Source organism: Ursus americanus, chromosome 25 (genome assembly GCF_024610735.1).
Source record: "Ursus americanus isolate L20-20 chromosome 25, mUrsAme1.1.p, whole genome shotgun sequence".
Classification (NCBI taxonomy): Eukaryota; Metazoa; Chordata; class Mammalia; order Carnivora; family Ursidae; genus Ursus; species Ursus americanus.
In genome coordinates this window covers 5,297,807-5,319,555 of record NC_142151.1, presented here as the reverse complement: position 1 = coordinate 5,319,555, position 21,749 = coordinate 5,297,807, and the positions used below count along the sequence as shown (strand labels likewise).

General features: G+C 50.3%; 1 protein-coding gene across 7 annotated transcripts in view; it reads right to left on the bottom strand.

Annotated features, from left to right (window-relative positions):
- The window catches only part of TSPAN9 (tetraspanin 9), a 197,818-nt gene extending 179,991 nt beyond the window's left edge, over positions 1 to 17,827 (bottom strand). Inside the window, exons 1-3 of one of the 7 annotated variants that reach the window (XM_087855547.1) lie at positions 17,675 to 17,749; positions 16,573 to 16,718; positions 12,642 to 12,707 (exon numbers count right to left, since the gene is read on the bottom strand). In XM_087855547.1, coding sequence (XP_087711673.1) covers positions 12,642 to 12,707; positions 16,573 to 16,593 — 87 coding nt within the window. In that variant the 5' untranslated portion in view covers positions 16,594 to 16,718; positions 17,675 to 17,749. Of the gene's footprint in view, positions 1 to 12,641; positions 12,708 to 13,054; positions 13,966 to 16,572; positions 16,719 to 17,674 lie in introns of those variants that run through there. The other 6 variants (XM_045781142.2, XM_045781143.2, XM_087855548.1 and 3 more) reach the window with 6 other exon arrangements.
- Positions 17,828 to 21,749: the final 3,922 nt, after the last annotated feature.

The following is a 21,749-nucleotide window of genomic DNA, read 5'->3' as shown; positions in this document are numbered from 1 at the left end:
TCTCTTTTTTTGTGGTGTCCCTGTCTGGTTTTTGTATCAGAGTAATACTGGCCTCATGAAATGAGTTTGGAAGCATTCCCTCTCCTCAACTTTTTGGAATAGTTTGAGAAAAGGCGAGGCATTAAATCTTCTTTGAATGTTTGATAGAATTCACTAGGGAAGGCTTTTGGTCCGGGACTTTTTGTTTGTTGGAAAGTTTTTGATTCACTCTCCTTACTAGTCTATCCAGATTTTTTACATCTTTGGGGCACCTGGCTGGCTCAGTTGGTCGGGCGTCTGCCTTTGGCTCGGGTCATGGTCTCAGGATCTGGGGATCGAGCCCCCTCTTGGGCTCCCTGCCCAGCGGGGAGTCTGCTTCTCCCTCTCCTTCTGCCCCCCCCCCAACACACACACACTGTTCTTGCTCTCTCTTGCTTACTCTCTCTCAAATAGGAAAATAAAATCTTTAAAAAAAAAAACAGATTTTTTACATCTTCATGATTCGGTCTTGGAAGATTGTATGTTTCTAGGAACTTATCCATTTCTTCTCCATTGTCCAGTTTGTTGGCACATAAGTGTTTGTAGTAGTCCTTATAATCCTTTGCACTTCTTTGGTATCAGTTGTAACTTCCCCTCTTTCATTCCTGATTTTATTTATTTGAGCCCTCTCTTTTTTTTCTTAGTGAGTCTAGCTAATGGTTTGTCAACTCTGCTAATCTTTTCAAAGAACCAGCTCTTAGTTTCACTTATCTTTCCTATTATCTTTTTAGTCTTTATTTCACTTATTTTCAGTCTGATCTTTATTATTTCCTTCCTTTCTCTAATTTTGGGCTTCATTTGTTCTTCTTTTTCTAGTTCCTTTAGGTATAAAGTTAGACTGTTTATTGGAGATTTTTCTTATTTCTTCAGGTAGGCAGTTAGCACTAGGACCGTGCCTCTTAGAACTACTTTTGCTGCATCCCATAGATTCTGGTATGTTGTAGTTCCATTTTCACTTGTCTCAACGTACCTTTTTTATTTCTTCTTTGATTTCTTCATTGACCCATTAGTTGTTCAATAGCACGTTGCTTAATCTCCATATATTTGTGATTTTTCTAACTTTCTTCTTGTAATTGATTCCTAGTTTTATACCATTGTGGCTGGAAAAGATGCTTGATGTGATTTAAATCTTCTTAAATTTGGGGCACCTGGGTGGCTCAGATGGTTAAGTGCCTGCCTTCAGCTCGGGTCATGATCTCCAAGTCCTGGGATCGAGCCCCATGTCAGGCTCCCTGCTCAGTGCAGGGTCTGCTTCTCCCTCTGCCTCTCCCCCTGCTTGTGTTTTCTTTCTCTCTCTCTCTCAAATGAATAAATAAAATATTTTTTAATCTTCTTAAATTTATTGAGACTTGTTTTGTGGCCTAACACATGATCTATCATGGAGAATGTTCTATGTGCATTTCAGAAGATAGTGTATTCTGCTGCTTTTGGATAGAAGGTTCTGTGCATACCTATTAAGTCCATGTGGTCTAATATAATTTAAGACCAATGTAATGTTTCCTTATTGATTTCTGCTGGATGATCTATTCATTAATGTAAGTGGCATATAAAAGTCCCCTACTATCATTGTATTGTTGTCCATTTTTCCCTTTAGGTCTGTTAATATTTGCTTTGTGTATTTTTTTATATTTTATATTTTATTAGAGATTTTATTTCTTGATCTGACAGAGAGAGACAGAGCACAAGCAGGAAGAGCAGCAAGCAGAGGGAGCTAGAGAAGCGGGCTCCTTGCTGAGTGAGCAGGGAGCCCAAGGCGGGGCTCGATCGCAGGACCCCAGGATCATGACCTGAGCCGAAGGCAGATGCTTAACCAACTGAGCCACCCAGGCGCCCCTGCTTTGTGTATTTAGATGCTGCTGTGTTGGGTATAAAAATATTTACAAATGTTATATCTTCTTGCTGGATTGACCCTTTTATCATTTTGTAGTCTCCATCTTTGTCTTTTATTACAGTCTTTGGTCTGATGTCAGTATAGCTACCCCTGCTTTCTTTTGGTTTCCATTTACATGAAACATCTTTCCCCATCCCTTCACTTTCAGTCTCTATGTGTCCTGAAGTGAGTCTCTCGTAGGTAGCTCATAGTGGTCTTTTGAGGTTTGTTAATCCATTCAGCCACTCTATGTCTTTTGATTGGAGAATTTAGCTCAATTATTTATATTCTATATCAAATTTAAGGTAGGTACTTATTGACATTTTGTTGTGGGGGTTTTTGTTTTGTTTTGTTTTTTTGGTCTGTTTTGTAGTTCCTCTCTGTTACTTTCTTCTTCTCTCAGTTTCTTTCCCTTATGCTTTGATGGCTTTCTATTGTGTTGTGCTCAGGTTCCTTTCCCATTATCTTTTGTGTATCTATTATGAGATTTCGCTTTGTTGTTACCATGAGGCATATATATATATATACACACACACACACACGCACATATATTATCATGTATCATATGATATGATATATACATATGTCATCTCTGCCATATATATAGCAATCTGTTTTAAGTTGACAGCAGGTTGTTTGAATGCATTCTAGAACTCTACATTTTTACTCCCCGCTAACATTTACATTTTTAATATCACATTTTACATCTTCTTTATTTTGTGTATCCTTTTAACTACTGTAGTTACAGTTAATTTTAATACTTTTACCTTTTAACCTTCATACTAGCTTTATCAGTGATTAGTCCACTACCTTTCTAAATATTTACATTTTCCGGTGAGATTTTCACTTTCACATGTTTTCTTGTTACTAATTAGTCCCCTTTCTTTTCAGCTTAAAGATGTCCCTTTACTATTTGTGTAGGACCAGTTTAGCGTTGATGAACTCCTTTAGCTTTTGGAAAACTCTTTATATCTCTTTTAATTGTGAATGATAACCTTGCCAAGTAGAGTATTCTTATTTTTTCTTTAAGATTTTATTTATTCATTTGAGAGAGAGAGAGCATGAGTGGAGCGGAGAGGCAGAAGGAGAGGGAGAAGCAAGCTCCCCACTGAGCAGGGAGCCTGACATGGGGTTCCATCCTAGGACCCTGAGATCAAGACCTGAGCCAAAGTCAAGATACTTAACCATCTGAACCACCCAGGCACCCCAGGTAGAGTATTCTTGGTTGGAAGTGTTTTCCTTTCTACATTTTGAATATATCATGCCGCTCCCTGCTGGTCTATAATGTTTCTGCTGAGAAATCTGCTGATAGTCTTATAGGGGCTGCCTTGTACCAAACAAGTTATTTTTAGGATTCCATCTGTATCCTTAACTTTGCACATTTTAATTATAACGTGTCTTGGTGCAGTATCTTTGGGTTCATCTTGTTTGGAACTCTCTGGGATTCCTGGATCTAGATGTGTGTCTCCTCCTCGGGTTATGGAAGTTCTCAGTCATTATTTCTTCAACTAAGTTTTCTGCCTCTTTCTCTCTCTCTTCTTTTGGGATTCCTATAATGTGACTATTAGTCCACTTGATGTTGTCCCTTAGGCTACCTTCATTTTTTTTAGTTCTTTTTTCTTTTTGCTCTTTTTTGGGGTGAGTTCCACTCCCCTGTCTTCCAGCTCACTGATTCTATCTTCTGCTTCGGGTAGTCTGCTGTTGAACCCTCCAGTGTATACTTCAGTTCTACTATTTCTGTTTGGTACTTATATTTTCTATCTCTGTTGAAGTTCTCACTGTGTTTATCCATTCTTCTTCCAAGTTTGGTGAGCACCTTTATAACCACTACTTTGAAACCTTTATCATGTAAATTACTCATCTCTGTTTCATTAAAGGTTTTTTTTTCCTGGGGTTTCATCTTGTTCTTCTGTTTGGAATATATTCCCCTGTCTCCTCATTTTGCCTGAGTTTCTGTGTGTTTCTATGCATTAGGTGAAACAGCTCTCTCTCCCAGTCTTGCGGGAGGGCCTGATGTAGGAGATGAACTTTATTGTTCATCTGTGCCCTAGCTCTTGTTTGTCTCTCGAATCTTTATGCTTATCTAAGCAGCCCGATTTTTTCCTGGGGGGTCCCTGTTGTGGAGGATATGCCAAGATTTATCAGTCTTCCAGATGGAGGGATTTCAGTCAGCACCTGGTCCCAGGCTGTTTGGAAGCTAGACCCTCAAGCAGCAAGCTTTAAGGCAAGCAAATATATATAGTCCTCTGGGATCATAATCATAGACCCTGCTGGGCTGCAAAATAAGCAGTCTGGAGATGAGCCTTCAGTGACAGTTGCAAAATGTGAGGCTCCTCTCTGGGAGGTAACAGCAAGCTTTCTGGGGGGTGTAGCAAGGTCAGCTCAGAGGTGGTACCCCACGTTCCCTGACAACACCTCCAGAGGCTCTAGATGTGTGGCAAACCTGAAGCCCACCCCTCAGGCTAAAGCTCCAGGACAAGTAAATAGGCCTTTCCCATCAGATAACGGGGTGGTATCAGTCTGCTGTCTGTGAGTGCCCTGGGGATGGCAGTCTGCCAAGAACTGTCTCTCCAATTGTTTCAGACCTGTATGACCCAGAAATACAATCCCCTTCGGCCACTGGAGCCAGGTGCTCGGGCATCCCCTGGGTGGGCTCCATACACAGGCCAGCTTTGATGGGGCTGCAGTGGGGCAGCAGGTGGGGGCAGGGCTTTTGTCCTACTGGCTTGGGCAGGGTCTCAGGAAGTAACACAGGGGATGTCCACCAGTGCTAGCAGGGTAGAGGGAGAGTGACAAAAAGGCAGCCTCCAGGACCGGCACTTACAGGGTAGAAGGAGAATACCCAAAATGGTACCCACGGCGTCTCCAGCCCCAGAGAGAGTCCCAGGGGATGCCCTCTGGTAGACGCTTTAAGAACAGCAAATAAATCTCTTCCACTTATAGTCTAGGTGCTTTTCAAACGGCTGCTTCTGCACTATCCCAGGACAGGTGCGTCTGTACACGAGCCCTTTAAGAGTGGAGTCTAGGTTCCCTACAGCCCTACAGCTTTCTCAGACATATGCCCTGTTGGTTTTCAAAACCAGATATTTTGGGGCTCGTCTCTCTGGTGCAGGTCCCCAGGAGTGGGGTTCTGATGCGGGGCACAAACTCCTCTCTATACAGGGACAAGCTCCCTATTTGTGAGATTCCTCCCGACTATGGGTATTGTGCTGGGGGTGGAGTTTTTGGCAAGACCGTGTCTCTGACTCACCTGCCCATCTCGTTCTGGCTTGTTTATCTATTGTGGAGGACCTTATTCCAGTAGTTCTCAGGTCTTTTCCAGGGGAAATTTTTCCCTAGGTAGCTGTAGATCTGTCGTGTCTATGGGAGGAGATGAGTTCAGGATCCTCCCACACTGCCACCTTGAACGGAAGCTCCCCCATCACACAGAGCACTTGGATCAAAGATGCCTCAGAGGTTTAAAGGATCAAGGTGCACAGGGGCACCTCGGTGCCTCGGTCAGTTAAGCCCTGGACTTTTGATCTCTGCTCAGATCTTGATCCCAGGACCATGAGGTCAAGCCCCACACTGGGCTCCACGCTGAGTGTGAAGCCTACGTTAGTAAATTTTCTTTTAATTTTTTAAAAAATTGGGTACTTAGGTGGCTCAGTCAGTTGAGCATCTGCCTTCAGCTCAGGTCATGATCCCAGGGTCCTGGGATTGAGCCTCACATTGGGCTCCTTGCTCGGCGGAGAGGGAGAAGCATCTCCCTCTCCCTCTGCTCCCTACTCGTGCTCTCTCTCTCATTATCTCAAATAAAATATTTTTTAAAATTGTTTTTAATTAACAAAAAGAATCAAAGCACTTAATGGTTGCTTGTTGATGAATTAATAGCATGACTTGAGTATGCTGAAGTGTGTCCACCCTCATATCTATAGAGAACCAGAAACAGGGCTGGAGGCACGGGCAGAGAAGTTAGGAATCAGACAAAGGCCTCCTGGATCTCTGCTTATGGGGAATGTACCTAGTAGATATATGCCTCAAAGTAGCAAACTCTCAGTTGAAGCAGGCTAAGGTCTTCTACCTAGTTTTTCCAATTCCTTGGCCAAAAGGAGTTGCTGAGGTTTCTTGTTTTGCTGTGATGCCAGATTTCTCAAGGTTTGCAGACTCAGCTTTGCACGTTTTTCCTCAACCCTAAACACTGGCGTGCAGTCAGCCCTGTGAGCTGATCAGATGTCATTAACCCCACAACAGTAGCCCGGTGCTGGCACCCCGGGTCACCTAGAAGCACCCGGGTGGCTCTGAGCGTGGTACGCTGCCTGCCCTTCCCCCACACTCCTCACCCAGTCCTCTCGCTGAGCTGGGTGTGGGTCCCTACAGCACGGTCGAGTAGGAGGAGGAAGAATGACCCAGAGGCTGAGCCGCACAGTGTGAACCGCACATTCACAAACAGAGAAACTTTCTGCCGCACAACATTTCTTTTCCAAGAGATGCTGAGAGGGAGTGGGGAGAAAATAAAACACCAAGGGGTTTTCAAATGTGAAACCCCACTCAGCCTTTGTTCTTACGTGATGAATGCACAAACCGTGAGGCAGATGACAGGCCAAAGAACATTGTTGTGCTAGGAAAGTGTATTTCATCGAGTCCAGCCTAAGATCTCCGGGGAGAGGTAAGTTTGATGAATGATCAGCACCGACGAGGACTTCACCAGCAGCCCCACGCCAGCATCCTCTAAACTGGCACTGGGGATTCACTAATGACCCGAGCTGCCTTTCCCCCTGTTTCCTGCTGCCTCCCTGCCACTTGTGACATTTCACAGGAGAGAAGAGCTACCGAGGTGGGTGATAAGAAAACTTTAAAAACAAATACATTGTGGGAAGTCAAAATGTCAAGTTCATTGCACTGCCTGAGAGGGAAGGCCTGTGAACAGTACAGGCCCTGGCCTTCTTCTTTCCCACCTGCAGTTACGAGAGGATAGGGAGAAAGTCTGGGGCACGGGAGGTGCGGTATTTGCTGGGTGGTTGAATAAATGAATTCCCAGCAGAGGCTTGGATCTGGAGTGGCCAGCTGACTTTCTTAAAGACCTGTCACTCAGGGACTCACATTCTTCAGAGATGCCATGAAAATCAGCAAGGGTACTAGGCAGCCAAGCTCCTGGCAGCTTCCAGAGCTTCCAGCCCTCCTTCTACAGCTCCAGTAGCCCTAGCAGGAGAGCCCAAATTCAAGATGACCCTCAACCCCCTGCCAGCACGAGCCCCCCACACACGCAAACACACAGAAGCCCCCTGAAACAACACCTCTCGCCCAACAAGAAGATCAAGTGTCCTGTCCTTGCCAGTTTCCCAGGTTAACCCATATGGTAAAGAGGGGGGCGGAGAAGGGCAGGGGCCTGTGCTGTCTTCCAATGATCAGTGAGGTCAATTCCCAAATATTCTAATTCTTCTCCTTCTGGGCACATGAAGGGACTGCATATCCATGTCCCCCAGCCCTGAGCACACATGCCTTCACGAAGTGGAGTCTTTCCCCCGGCCCCAGGGTTCTGACCAGTCCCATGACTTGCTTTGCCCAAGCAGCCGATGGATGTTATGCTGTGAGACCTCAGAGCCTAGATCCCAAGAGATCTTGGATACCATTTTCACCTGAAAGGCTAGCCTCCTTGAGGGGGCAGAGGGACCAAGACGAGAGGCAGCACCATTCACCAGGCAGGTGCCAGAGGCTCTCAGCCTGTCAGGGCCCTGCAGAGCCACCAGGTGACTGTCGCCGCATTAATAAGCTTGGGTGATGAGACCAGCCGAGTCTGGCCACAGAATTGTGAGCAAACAAAATGTTTCTTGTGTTAATCTACTTCATTTTGGGGTGGTTTGTTCTGTGGCGATAAACAATCAATACAACACTCATCCAGCAAGTCTGTGCAGCTATTCCCAAGAATGAGGTCATTCTCTATGCACCGATGTGGAAAGATGGCTAAAGAAGTTGCCAGTCAGTATAATACAATTCTATTTATGGAAATTGTTAAGTTAATAGGTGGACAGCTGGATGCCAGTCGCTCATAAAAATACCTGGAAAGAATAAAAACCAAAGTATTAACAGTGACTATCTCTGAAGGGCAGGATTAAAGGAGATTTTCCTTTTATACGATTTATATAATATACAAATATTATAATGAATTTGTGTTATTTTTGCAACAACAACAAAGGAAAGTATATTAAAAAAAAATTCACCCTGAATTCTGCTACAAGCTGATTGTTCCTAAAACATCCCTTTCAGCGTGTCATTCCCCATTCAGGGACCCCCCAACACTGGCTCCCCACTGCTAGCCTCCTAGAATCTGACTCTCCTCCGGGCGACATTCAAGGTGCCCCCAGCACGGAGCCCACCTCTCTTGCCAGCTATGCTCCTCCCTCTTCCCTGTGCTCATATCCAGGTCACACCCAGCTCGACCCCCACCTCCACCACTGCAAACCCTCAAAGAAGCCCTTCCTCTGCTTCTCGAAATTCCACCCTTCCCTTGAGGCTCAGCCCAATCTCCCCCGGGTTCCTCTACGGGTGCTCAGAGAAAGTTCCACCCAGCCCTGCCCTGGACGGGATGGCGTACTCTATCATCCTCTCTGCAATGCAGGTACTGACGGCCCTTCAAGGGGGACCTTCATCGACACAGACCGACTGGCCACCACCATCTCCAGCTTCTCTGGCTAACAGTGGGAGAGAGGAAGAGCCCAGACAGGCAGTTGCAACCCACATCCCTCTCTGTGCCCACAGCCTGGATGGCGGGTGATGCCCCGGGATGAGAGCTTCCTCCCTACCCGTCCATCTCCAGCAGCACGCAAGTGGTAGCCGATTTGCAACGGCTGCTAATTCAGAGTGACTCATGCCTTTGGGGCTGCTCTAGGGGCTCTCCCTCCCCATCCTCCAGGTCCCACAAGCTGCATTCAGATCCAAACTCTGGCTTCAAACCTAAGTGTCTTCCTGGGGGGCCCAGCGGCGCTTCTCCCTCAGGTGGCCGCAATGTGCATGTCCAGTTTTTAAACAAAGCTGTTTAGAATCTCTCAGGATTAAGACAAGTGGAAAATTGCAAGCCCAGACCTCTACCTCACTTTCTCTAAAACACAACATGTCATTCTACGTGTTCACACACCCCCATTCAAACCCAGCCAGTCACCCTGCCCCTCAGCCCTTCTATAGGACTCAGCCCAAGTGGGGACTGGGGACTTGCTCGGGCAGGATCCGCCCCCTCTGCCCCTGGCACCACCACCTCCAGGGCTTGTTGGAGAGTAGCAGGCCCCTCAGCCTCAGTTTCTGCCCTGTGGCAGGTGGCCAGGTGAGGGCTCAGGCAGGGCTGTCCCGTGCTGTGTTCAAGTCTTACACCGCCCTCTAAGGAGGAGGCATTCACGTCACAGGTATACAGTGCCAGACCCAAAGGGCTCAGGTGGGCCTCTCACCTGAGTCTCAGAACGATGCAAGAGAACCCCTTCCCCCACAAACCCACGCAGGCACACCCAGCCACACACACACAAGGGCAAACACACACAGACTAACCCCCCCACACACACACGCAGACCCACGTGCCTGGCCACACCTTGTTCCAGCCTTGCTCTGAGTATCCCCCCACGATCACGTCCCTCCCCCTCACCACTGTTCTCAGAGGCCCGTCCCCAGCCCCAGCCCCTCATCCCAACTTCAGAGCCAGACGCACGGCCCTCGCTGGGAGTGGGCGGAGCACAGCAGGCCTATGCCGCCACCAACGTGTACCTCTGGGGGATGGCAGGTGGTGGGCACAGCCGTACAGACAGCCAGGGCTACTGCCCACCGGCGCTCCGGGACACTTACCAGGCACACCTGGGCATTGTTCAGGTTTTACAATCATTTATTCATTTTAATTTTTCTTTTTAACCCGAGAAAGGACAGTTTCTCAAATGTGCATAAAGGTGGTGTAAGGGTTAGCGTGGCCTACGCTGCCTAAGGCCAAGGCCAAGAACTCACCAAGATCCTATGCCAGGGTTGCAGGACCCTCAGCCTTTCTGAAGGGACAGTCGAGCCTCCCCCCAAAAGCAGGGAGATTCCCAGGGGGTCTGCTGAGCTGACTCTTCAGACCCCCTGGGCAGTAGTCCATCAGCATCCTTTCCTTTCACACCCCCATCACAAGGTCAGATATTTCAACGAACACTGACCACTCAACATAAAAATGGTCACAAGACTCTCAGAAAGTAAATGAGTACTCAAAGTACAATTAATTTCCAGCCACTGCGTGGGGAGTGGGAAGGAAGACGGAGGGGAGAAGGGGTGCGGTAAACTCAAAAGCACAGATAGTATTAAACAATGAATAGTCAAAAAATCATCCACATTTCACTCCTGAGTATAAACTAAAGCACATATGCGGTGACATTCCAAGCCTGCAGAGGTGCTCCTTCTGGCTTTTTCCGGTTCTGCCCCATTCACAAGGGCCTCAACCCAGGCTGAGTTTTTGGTTCAAGAGAAGGGAAAGGGTTTGGAAGCTGGACTCCACCCAGGCAGATATTCTCGTTTCATGATGCTGTGGCTATACTTGACGTTGAAATTATTAACTCATCAGGCTGGAGTACAGCAATGGAACTTTCTAGCTCCTAAATGCATCAGGCAGGAGGCGGTTAAAATGAAAGTAGCAGCCGAGCCATCAGCACAGGACGGAAGTCAGGCCGCAAGACCCTACCATCAGCAGACCGGGACCATCTCTGTAAACAACCTCCGCCCCCTGTCCTACTTCATCAGAAATCAGTGCCTCCGGTTTAATCATTAACTTCACTCCTTCCTCCTCCATCTACCTCTAGGCCACAGGCAGAGAGGGCACTTGTGAAGGGAGGAGATATTTGGAAAGTCCCAGGACTGGAAGCCACAACGCCCTCGTTCCACTCAGAAACCACCTTCATCAGAGCTAAAGGAGCCTTAACAGTTGGGCGTCCACACCCCCATTTTGCAGGTGAGGAAACCAGCCTAAAGAAAGCAACTCATTTGCCAAAGGTCACAAAGCCCGTTAGGGGCTGAGGCAGGAGCCAGATGAGAGCCCCCCATCCCAGGAGCTGGCCATCATCCCAGAGGCTCAACAGCACAACGAGAAATGGCAACACCAAAGCCCTCGGAGGCCACAACCCTAGGAGAGGGTACACTTCCCATCTGCAGGGTCCCTCCCTCAGGTCTTTCTGGCGGTTGTACAGAAGGAGGACGGATGGTCTTCTAGCCAGAAACGACTGACGTCAGGGCCTGTCTGTCTCCCCAGGACTGCGCAGCTTCCTGGGAAGCTCGCCCCCATGTTCTGCCCTGGCGGGTCCCCCCAGGAATAGGCCCCACAGTCTCCATGCCGGGCCAGGCCGTACCGTGTGCAGCCAGGAGGTGTGGAGCGACACTAGGCCTCGAGCCTTTCTGTCCCCGCCGCCCGCTCTCCACCAGACCCTCGCCTTCTGCTGGGGCTGCTGTGCCTGGCTGTACGGCCGTCCACCCGCAGGCGGTGCTCCAAATCCCAGAGCGCGACAATGAAAGCAGACACCCCACCCCGGCCCTGGGGAGGAGGGGGGAAGACTTAAAATGGGAGCTCCCACATTCCTGCCGCAGCAGGCCAAAGGACGAAGGACAGAGCTGGAGGCAATTCTCAGGAGCCACAGAAAAGGACAGCAGGTCTGTAGTGGGCAGGGCAGGCGCTGCGGGAGTCAGGCGGTTCGGGTCACCATCCCGGCCCCACCTCCCACTCCAGAGGTGGGCACAGGCAAGTCCCTGACCCGCTCTCGGCCTCAGCTGCAGCCCCTGTAACATGGGGGCAAATGAGGACTACCCTGCAGGACTCTGGAGAACATTCAATGAGATTTAAAGTAGACTTGATATGACTTCAATTAAATTCGCTGTGGACATAAAGCATCAAACAGTGGCTCCTGATGATGATGACAAATGTGAGCACTGGAACCCTAAGCATGATATGCAAAGTATGGCAGGACAAGAAGAGGTCCATGGCCACCCCTGGGACACAATATAATCTCTACTGGAACTCACGCAGAAAGGAATCTTTTGGCAAGGTGGGCTAGCGGCCGGCACCCTCTTCCACCCGCCACCCCCTCCCCACTCCCACACTGCTGAATTCTTGGAAGGTGAGAGATTTACAAATCACCCAGCAGGAGGAAGCCACAGGGTAAAACACACATAAATTAAAACACAAAAAGACCCAGGTCGGTAAGCAGCACCCCAGGGAACCTAAATCAGCACCATCCCCTGGGGCTGCCCACCTGCCTAAGGACCTCCTGCCTAGCTCCAGCTCGGTGGGGGTCCCGGCAGAGGGTACCCACCCGGAGGGCCAGAGGGCATTGCTGCAGCAGCCAGTACAGAGGAACAGAGACAGGTAGGATTGGCCAGCTCCCCCCAGATTCTTTTCTGGCCAGGCAGGGGGAGGTCCTCCACCCCGGCTCCCAGGCCTGCTGGGAGGAGACAGGAAACAGGAAGTTACAGGCCTCTCCTGCTTCCCTAGGTCTCCTCCCTGTAATCAGAGTGGCCAAGAAAGAAATTGAGAGTCCTACCCCAACCCACCCCAACTGTCAGAAATAGCGGGGAGGGGGTAACTGTCTCCTTAATCCCCAAAGCCCAATTGAAGGAGCTTATGAATTCGAAGTTAAGAGCTAAGACAGAGAGACATCTAGAAAATATCAGCATCCCATTCTATCTTCCCTCCCCAATCCACAGTTAAAGGCCAAGAGAGATTTAGACCGTTTATAACACACACACTTACAGAGATTCCACCACACGATGGACCCAGACTGACCTGTTTCTTTGAATTTCCTGCAAACACCTTGGCCCCTGACAGAGAAGAGAAAATCCCAGGATATTCCTGCAGGAAAATAAAAAATTAAGTTATCACTCTGCTGGGAAGCCACTCCAGGGTGAATTCTGTCCAGCAATGGCCACTCTTTGGGGAGGCAGCCTCCCACCTAGAAATCTATTCAATCAACAGATGCAGAAAGCCAGAAATGGCAAACTGGTTACAGCTGCAGTGCCAATGCCTCTCGGCTAATAGTGGGTGCCTGAAGCATCAGGCGCAGAACCCAAGCCCTGGCTCTGCAGTTAAGATAGCTGTGATTGATTAGTGATGTCTGCTATGGGCAATTACAGAAGTAACAGTATCCACGTTAAACCTATTTGCCATCCCTGGGTAGACCCCTGGCATCAAGAACTTACCATTTGTAATTCTGACCACTGACAAATGCTCTGAAGTTTCAAAATCTGTAAAACGATATAACTCTACTGAGACATAACTCAGACTCACATACCCTATGAGAGGGGCTGGTGTAACGGAATAGGCCACGTTGTTCTTTCCATCTCTACCACATCCACAGTTATCTTGTGGAGCAATAACGTGTGGCAGAAAATGGCCATCAAGTGAGTGAGAAAACCAGAGTGAAGCTGGAAGGGTGGTTCACTTGGGCTATGAAAATATATACAGGAGACACTTGGCTCTCTGCGGAAACGTGAGCCTGGAGAAAGCCAGGCCGTGTACAAATAAATATTGCTGCGGATACAAATCTGGCATTGTAGAAGGAGCAAGACTCATTTCATGAGGACGTCAGAGGTCGACACTGTGCTCACTCTGTGCCACTCAGCAGCGAGCACTGGGCCAGCAAGAACACAGAGGGAGCTGGAATCCACATCCTGAAGCGGCTTCCGATCTACTTGGAGAAAGGATGGTAAGCACTGGGAACAGTAAATGTCACTGCCCACTGACATTCGCCCAGCTCCGAATCAGCTTCAATCCCCCTTCCTTCTTTCCTCACCACCCCCATCCAACCAACTCACAAAGGCCCTCAACCCTGCCTTCAAATGTCCCTGGTCCAGCTCCTTTCCTTGCCATTTCTCACAGCTGCCCAGTGCTCTCCCCACCATGATTTTCCCCCTTCCCAGACCGCAGACTCTCCCATCTTAGGCCTAGCCCTGCTTCGGCAGCCCCTATGCAAAAACCTGCAAAGGCCCCGGGTCTCCCAAGGTCGACTGCTATCTCCCCAGCAGCAGCTCAGTGCCTGCACATGGTGGGCACTCAGCCTCTCGTGGATGGATGGATGGATGGATGGATGGATGGATGGATGGATGGATGGATGGTTGGATGGATGGATGGATGGATGGATGGATGGGTGGATCGGTGGGTGGATGGGTGGGTGGCTGGGTGGGAGGATGGATGGGTGGGTGGATGGGTGGGTGGATGGGTGGGAGGATGGGTGGGTGGCTGGGTGGGAGGATGGGTGGGTGGGTGGATGGATGGATGGATGGATGGATGGATGGATGGATGGATAGATGGATGAATGGATGGGAGGGTGGGTGGATGGGTGGGTGGATGGATGGATGGATGGATGGATGGATGGATGGATGGATGGAAGGAATTCCTTGGCTGCACATGTGCAGCCACCACAACAGGCCGACTGTCTACCTGTCCAGGCTTTTCTCCCTCTGCTTCCCTTCACACAACCTACTCTTCAGCCCACACTCTCAGGGCCTCTCTACAGACTGATCCTTCCTCCCTTCTGCTGAACTGCAAGCCACTCTTCCAAGTTCACATCAAACACCACCTGCTGCATGAGGTGCTTCTCCAGAATTGGGGTGATCAACCCCCTGTTCGAACCCACACAATACAGTAGGCCACTCACCTTATACCTTGAATTGCCACTTTTTGAAGCCCTTTCTTAACTCTTTACTGCATTATATACTCCATAAAGACAAGGACTTTTATGTTTTTCATTTTTGCATCATCAGAACTTAGCACAGACTCTTACACTATGACACACACATTAAGTGTTTGTAGAATTCACTAAAGAATCATCCCAGCAGTGTATAAAAGCCAGGAGAGATGAAGACAGAAAATGCCAGAGGAGTTCCAAGGAAGAAGAGGTGCTTTGGAGATGAGTGGCCAGGGAAGGCTCCAAGAAGGAACTCCAACCTGAGTAGGGTCTTGAAAGAGGGGAAGGAGAGGGTGGGGAAGGGCACTGCAGAAAAGTGGAACAGTGTGAACTCAGGGACAAAGAAGGAATGAGCAAAGGATGCTTGGGAGATGAGTTTGGCTGGAACCGAGGGTCCCTGAGGGAGAAGGCCCGGAGATAAGGCTAGACAGGCTGGAGATGGACAGGAAGGATGCTGGTGCCAGGCTAAGGTACCTGGATTTGATGCACTCCCTCTTAGTCAGTGAGGATGACAATCACACCAGGCCTGGGCTTTAATGGTAGAAGAAAAGAAGTCTTGTCCTCTCTTGCTTATTAGTCTAGTCTCTTCAGCTAGGTTATAAATAACAACCACTATTTACTGCACACCTGCTGTGTGTGAGGCCCGAAGCGCCGAGCTCCACATACATTCTCATTGCTCCTTCTAACAGCCCTGAGCGCTTGGTATTGTTCTCTTCATTTTGCAAGCAGGAAGCTAAAGCTGCAAGAGGTGAAGGCACTTGCCCAAGGCCTCACCCACTCACCCACTCAACAATACAGCAGGGACTGGAGTTACAGACACGGGGATAAGCGCCCGCTCTCCAGCCAGCTACCACAGGCCCAAGGCCCTCCCATTTCAGCTGGCCTGCTTCTCCACAACCCTCCTTATTCATTCCTCAAGGCCAACATGTACTGAGCACATAGTAGGAGAATAAAGCACACTAAGGAGAATGGTGGTTTAGCAGGGGGAAGAAATGGAGCGTTATAGTTTAATGGGCATACAGTTTCAGTCTTGCAGGATGAAAAAGTTCTGGAGATCTGCTGCACAACAATGTGACTATACTTAACACAAATGAGCTCTACATTTAAAAATGGTTAAGACAGTAAATTTTACCATTATGTTTTTATACCACAATTAAAAACATTTTAAATAGAGCACACTTATTACTTGACTGATTGGCTGCCACTAGCATCTTCTATCGTTAATTATCTAATACAGGAAGAGACTCTAGAAACATTTTAATCCAGTAACCCTCCAAAACACGGAGCTGAAAAGGGGAGGTAACATGCCCAGGGCTGCGCAAACAGATGGTGTGAGAGCTGAGATCAGAGCCCAGCTCTCCATAGAATCAATGGGGAAGAATGGCAGAGACAGCACAGCATAATGCAAAACACACGGCACGGAAAAGGGGAGGCGGGGGTGTCAGAAGCCACGGGTTCAAGTTCTGCTTCTTCCACCTAATGAGTTCTATAAACTCAGAGAAGTCACCAACTCTCTCTGAGCCTCACCCTACCAGTCTATAAGAAGGTAATGAAAAAGAACGTATACTTTACAAGATTATGTGAATCAAATAAAATTATATCCAGCTAATGTGCAGGGGAAGCACTTGGCCAACTACAAATTGCTTTATAAACACTGGTTATGGTTATTAATACTAAATATCTGTACACAGATGTAAAGATTCAAATCTGATTTAGTCAAACCAAAAAAAAAAAAATCCCATTCCATTCTGGTCTACTCTCAGCTGTTCGGAGCCTTGCACACAGCAGGTCTTCAATGAGTAAGTGCAGAGCTGATTTACCCTTCAAGTTTCACCCACCCCAATCCTGTTCCCTCCCTCACCCCCAACCCAAAGCCCAGCTGCATCAGCCCTGGCAGGACCAGGTGGAAGATAGGAAGCCCCTGTGAATGTCTGCCTCCCTGGCTGCATTCCTCAGCTAAATATAAATGATTTGTCCAGTCCATTGTTTGAAATTATCCATAATACCTCTCCTCCCGTCCCCATTACTTACGATGACAAGCTGACTGCACATCTTTATAGCAGAACATACATTCAAAACATTCTCTGTGGCTATTTTTAGTAGAGGAGGGAAGCTGGCGGGTATACAGGGATCAGAGCCTGAGTCCTCAGTTTTCTCTACTAGTCCAGGAAAGCTTCCTGGAGGAGGAAATACCTGAGTCACCTCAGAGAAGGGGACAGCTGCAGGTCAGAAAGACACCCTCACATAATGAGTTTTCTTCTCTGAACCAAAGGGAAGTGAGCTGCTGCCCTCTTATCCCCATTTTTGGGATGGGGAAGAAAGGCCCACACAACCCAGGGGATCCCATATTACTCCAATGCTGCAGGTTGGCCCAGACAGTACAGGCATTTGGAGAGGAGTTAGAGAAGAAGAGGTCAGTATCTTTTTCAAAAAGAGGACATCGAAGACACCAGTTCCTAGATACATAAGTACAAATTCTGCTCACAAAACAAGCCAGTTCCTTGTTTGGACTTTTTTTTTTTCCTAACTCACAAGAAAGTTTTTTAAAGTCCCAAACTTGGACGCACAGCTGGACTACATCTTGGAACTCGGGATGTGCCAAAGCCCTGTCACTGTGAGTGCGGATCTGCCAGCGGTCGCCCAAGGAGTGGTCAGGGGTGTCCGGGGACCGCAGTCAGTACCCCAGCCCTGCTCGAGCCCCCGCCCTCCCTGGGGGCGCTCCGGGGACTACCCCAACCCGGTCCAAGTGGGCCAGTCAGAAAGCCTTGACAGCTCTGGGGCTCTCCCTTTCTGCTGCATCCTACAGCCCTCCCATCCCTTCACTTGGGATTCCGCTGTCCGCTCTCCCGCAGCCCCTGTCCCAAAGGGTCTTCCTCTGAGCCTCGCCCCCTGCAGCCCCCCTTCGCTCAGTTACCCCTTCCCCAGCCGCTTCCCACGTCCTCACAGGGCGCCTACCCCATCCTTCCCTCAGCTCGCCCACTGCCGTCCTCCCGTCACCCCTCCCCGGGGCGCCCCCGAACCGCTCCCCACCATCGGCACCGGGGCGCGGACTGGCCCGGCCCACCCACAGCCTGCCGGAGCCCCGCAAGGTCTCGCCCTCCCGAGTCCCCGGCCAGCCCCGGGCCGCACTCACCGCGCTCGGGGAACGTGGGGTCCCGGCTCGCGCCCGCTCCCGCACCACCGCCGCCGCCGCCAGCGGAAACGGGGGGCGGGGCCGGGGACTCGCGGCGGGGGGCGGGGCCTGCCCGGGAATGGCGAGGCCGCGGGGCGGGGCCGGCCGTGGGGCGGGGCGGGGCCGAGGGGCTGGGGCCTGAGCGCCGGGGGAGGGGGAGCTCGGAGCCCAGGGAGGGAACCGGAGCGGGTCTTGGGGGTTGGGGCTGCCCGCAGCCCCCGGGCGCCCCGCAGCGTGCGAGCGGGAGGGAGCCGGCGGGGAGCCCACGGCTGCGCTGGGCCCCGGCGTCCCGGGCCAGGCGTGGCCGCCCTCTGGGCTTCCTTCCGGAAGCCTTCCACCCCTCCCGCTGCGGGGTTCCCGACCGGCCGCTCCTCCGAGACGCCCGCACGACGCCCGTCCGCTGCCCCCGCGGGCCCGGGCCGCCGCCGCGAGCGGACGTGGGGGGCGGTCGGAGCCCGGGAGTCCGCGCGCTCGCCCCGCCCTGAGGGCGGTCGCGGCCTGGGTCGCCGCTCTCCCCCGCGGGCCGCGCCGGCCGGCCTACCGCCCCCTCCCCCACGCCCGAGAAATCCGTCCCGGGTATTTGGGGCAGACCAGTTGAGATGCTGACGACGCGGGTGTGTAGTGACCCAGTCCGCAGATACCCTGGAGGAGGAGCCGCTATCCGTCTCCCCAGGAGCGAAGGGCCTCCAAGTGCGGGTAAAGGGCACCGTGTGGCGGAGGAACTGGATTGAAGCAGGAAAAACTCAAGTTAGGCATCTCTGGCCCAGCGCTTCCAATAGGCCTTACTGGGCCTGGATTCTGGAAGCCAGAAGCCTCGACCCTTCTCTGAAGGGAGTCCGAACAGCGTCGCTCCTCCTCAGCGTTATTGTAGTCAAGCGGACGCGGTGCTTCCCACGTGCACGGCCGTGTGCTGAGTATGAGCTGGGTCAGATTTTTTTAAACCTGGGTCCCCTTGGCCTCTCATAATTAGACTGACAGTTTCTACTCATCTCCTGGGCCCCCTCCCTTTACGCACGACAGTCTTGCTTGTGTCCATTACACAATCCACCTCCTTCTGACTCCCCTTTTCCTTCCTTCAAAGCCTTGTTCATGCCCCCATAGACTCTTCCCACACTAACCCCCACCAGCCCCAATGTCTCCAGTCACTGGGGCAGCCCTTTAGCACAATATTGCTAGCTCCGCCCAGCTTCCGGAAGAGGACATTGAGACCCAGGGAGGGAAAGGGACTTGCTACCGAAATCTGCCCCTGCCCAGGAGCGGATCCTCCTGGAAAAACAAAGAGAGGCAGCCTGGTGTGCAAGCGACCACCAGGCTTTGGAGCCTGACAAACCCGAAACTGAATCCTGGCTCTGCCTCTTATGGGTTGTGACCTCTCTAGGCCTCAGTTTCCTTACTTGTGAAATGTGACTTAATAGTACCAATGCCACAGGATTAGGGATAACTAAGATGATGGAGGCAAAAAGCACAATACTGGGGAGCCTGGGTGGCTCAGTCAGTTAAGCGTCTGCCTTTGGCTCAGGTCATGATCTCAGGGTCCTGGGATGGAGCCCCCATCCGGCTCCTTGCTCAGCGAGGAGCCTGCTTCTCTTTCTCTCCTTCTGCCCGCCGCTCCCCCTGCTTGTGCTCTCTCTCAAATAAATAAAATCTTAAAAAAAAAAAAAAAAGCACAACATTTGATGCATGCTGGGAGCCTAACAAATGTTAGTTTCCTCCTACCCTTTAAAGGAAGATAAACAGGAGCGCCTGGGTGGCTCAGTCGTTAAGCATCTGCCTTTGGCTCAGGTCATGATCCCAGGACCCTGGGATAGAGCCCTGCATTAGGCTCCCTGCCCAGCGGGAAACCTGCTTCTCCCTCTCCCACTCCCCCTGCTTGTGTTCCCTCTATCTCGCTGTCTCTCTTTCTGTCAAATAAATAAATAAAATCTTTAAAAAAATAAAATAAAAAATAAAGGAAGATAAATCAGAAATAATAGAATTATGGAGCCTTAGGGATGGAGAAACCTTAGAGATCCCTCAGCAATAACCCAGAAAGTGGTTGTTCATCCTGTGTCAACACATCCAGAGACAGGGGACTCAGTGCCCCCAGAGGGTTTACGGCTGCAAGAAAACCACGCGGGGAAAGCTATAGAGGGTATGGGGTGATTCAACACAAAGGAAGGCACGGTGACTTGCAGTCCGTGAGGCTGATCATGTCTGTTGAGGACAAAACTCAAATAATTGACCTGACAAGGAGGCAAGACACACTCAGGGCAGGAGCTCCCAGCAGCATGGGGCCACAGCTTGCTGTAGCGGACTTCTAAGGAACGTCACCGCATTTCTGTCCCGGACATTCTGGAAATGCTGAGGAATAATTACCCTATTGATAAGGTGACTATATCCAGGTTGTCAGGGCACAACCCATTTACTCTACTTGTCCTGGCATAGTTATTAATAGTTCCCTTTTCACTCTCAAAATAGCTTGGTTGTGACAAAAAAAAAAAAATTAGACGTCACTTTAACTATGAACAAAGGCAGTACTCCAAACAGCTCCTTCCAGCCCTGGTGGTCAGCAGTTCTGCTGGAATTTCTGAAGCCTCAAAGACTTCGAAAGATTGTCCATTTATCCCCCTTGAAATCACCAAGTCACATCAAAAATGGTAAGCACACGGTCCCCCGAAGTCAAGCGAAGAGACAGTGCCTGCTGAATTGTGACACCTAGTGGGCAGAGTTCACACTGCCTGAGGCTGTGAGGGCCACCACGTTGGGCCGTAAGGTTTCTCCAAGTCCACTTGTGAAGCAGAGAACAAGGGGACATTTACTGACCGAGCGCTTACACTGTCAGGCACCCTTCCGAGCACTTCTCATGTCGCCATTCATTTGATGCCCACCACAGCTCGACGAGATAGGCACTATCAGCATCCCTGCGTTTTACAGAGGAGGGAATTGAGGCTCAGATGACACCCCCCGCCCTCATGGAGCCATGAAAACACTGAGCCAGGACCTAAGCCCAGGTTGTCTGGCTGCAGGGCGGGGACACCTAACCGCTACTCTGTCCAGCCCCCCTCGGCTACAGGTGCCAGGTGACTGCAGAGGTGTCTTCCCTCACAAGCGACGGTCAACCAACCCCCTGCCAGGGACAGGACATGGAGAACAGGCGACGGAGTGGTGAGGAGACCTACCTCCACATCTACCAATGAGGAGTGGTAGTTTCCACAGCTCCTGGGGGTGAAGATCGGGGCATCAAAGCAGACCAGGAGAAGATTTATAACCGTCAGCCCGATGCACAGTGAGCTGCCCGTTGAAAGAAGCACTTTCAGGCGTGAAGAATGAAACGGTTCCTCCGCTACCCCACTCCCTTCAACATTTGCTCAGGCAGTTTGAAGCCTGCTTACTGATCACGGAAGCCTACCAGCTGCACGCAGGGGACCCACACCGGACCTGCCCCCATTCTCAAGGTGAAGAAGGCAGAAGTGACCAAAGACGGTTCTCGGGCTTCCTTTCCAAGCTCCCTCCCCTAAAGAATGCAAATCATCCCAAGGGCCCCTCTTTCCTTCAACTTCTCTCTCTTCCAAAGCTGTGAGGGAGGTGTAGCAGGACGGAGGGAACGACAGGAGTCCTGTGCAAGCCTTTGTCATAGGGTCACCATGTGATATTTGGGACATACTCATTCTAAAAAAATTCTTCATCAGTTATCTAAGTATCCTGTATTTTTAATTGCTAAATCTGGCAACTCCACCTCGGTATGGATCCTAAATATTTTTGATTTGTATGGGTACTAAATATTTTGTTTGTAGGTTATACGGTCTCTGTCATAACTACTCAGCCCTACCACGGGAGCAGCCATAAACAATTCACAAATGAATAAGTATGACTGTGTTCCAGGAAAACGTTATTTACAGGGGCGCCTGGGTGGCTCAGTCAGTAAAGCAGCTGACTCTGGGGTTTGCCGCAGGTCATGATCTCACGGTCCTGAGATCGAGCCCCACGTTGGGCTCCGTGCTCAGGGCAGAGTCTGCTTCTCCCTCTCCCTCTGCTCCACCCCCCACCCCAAATAAAT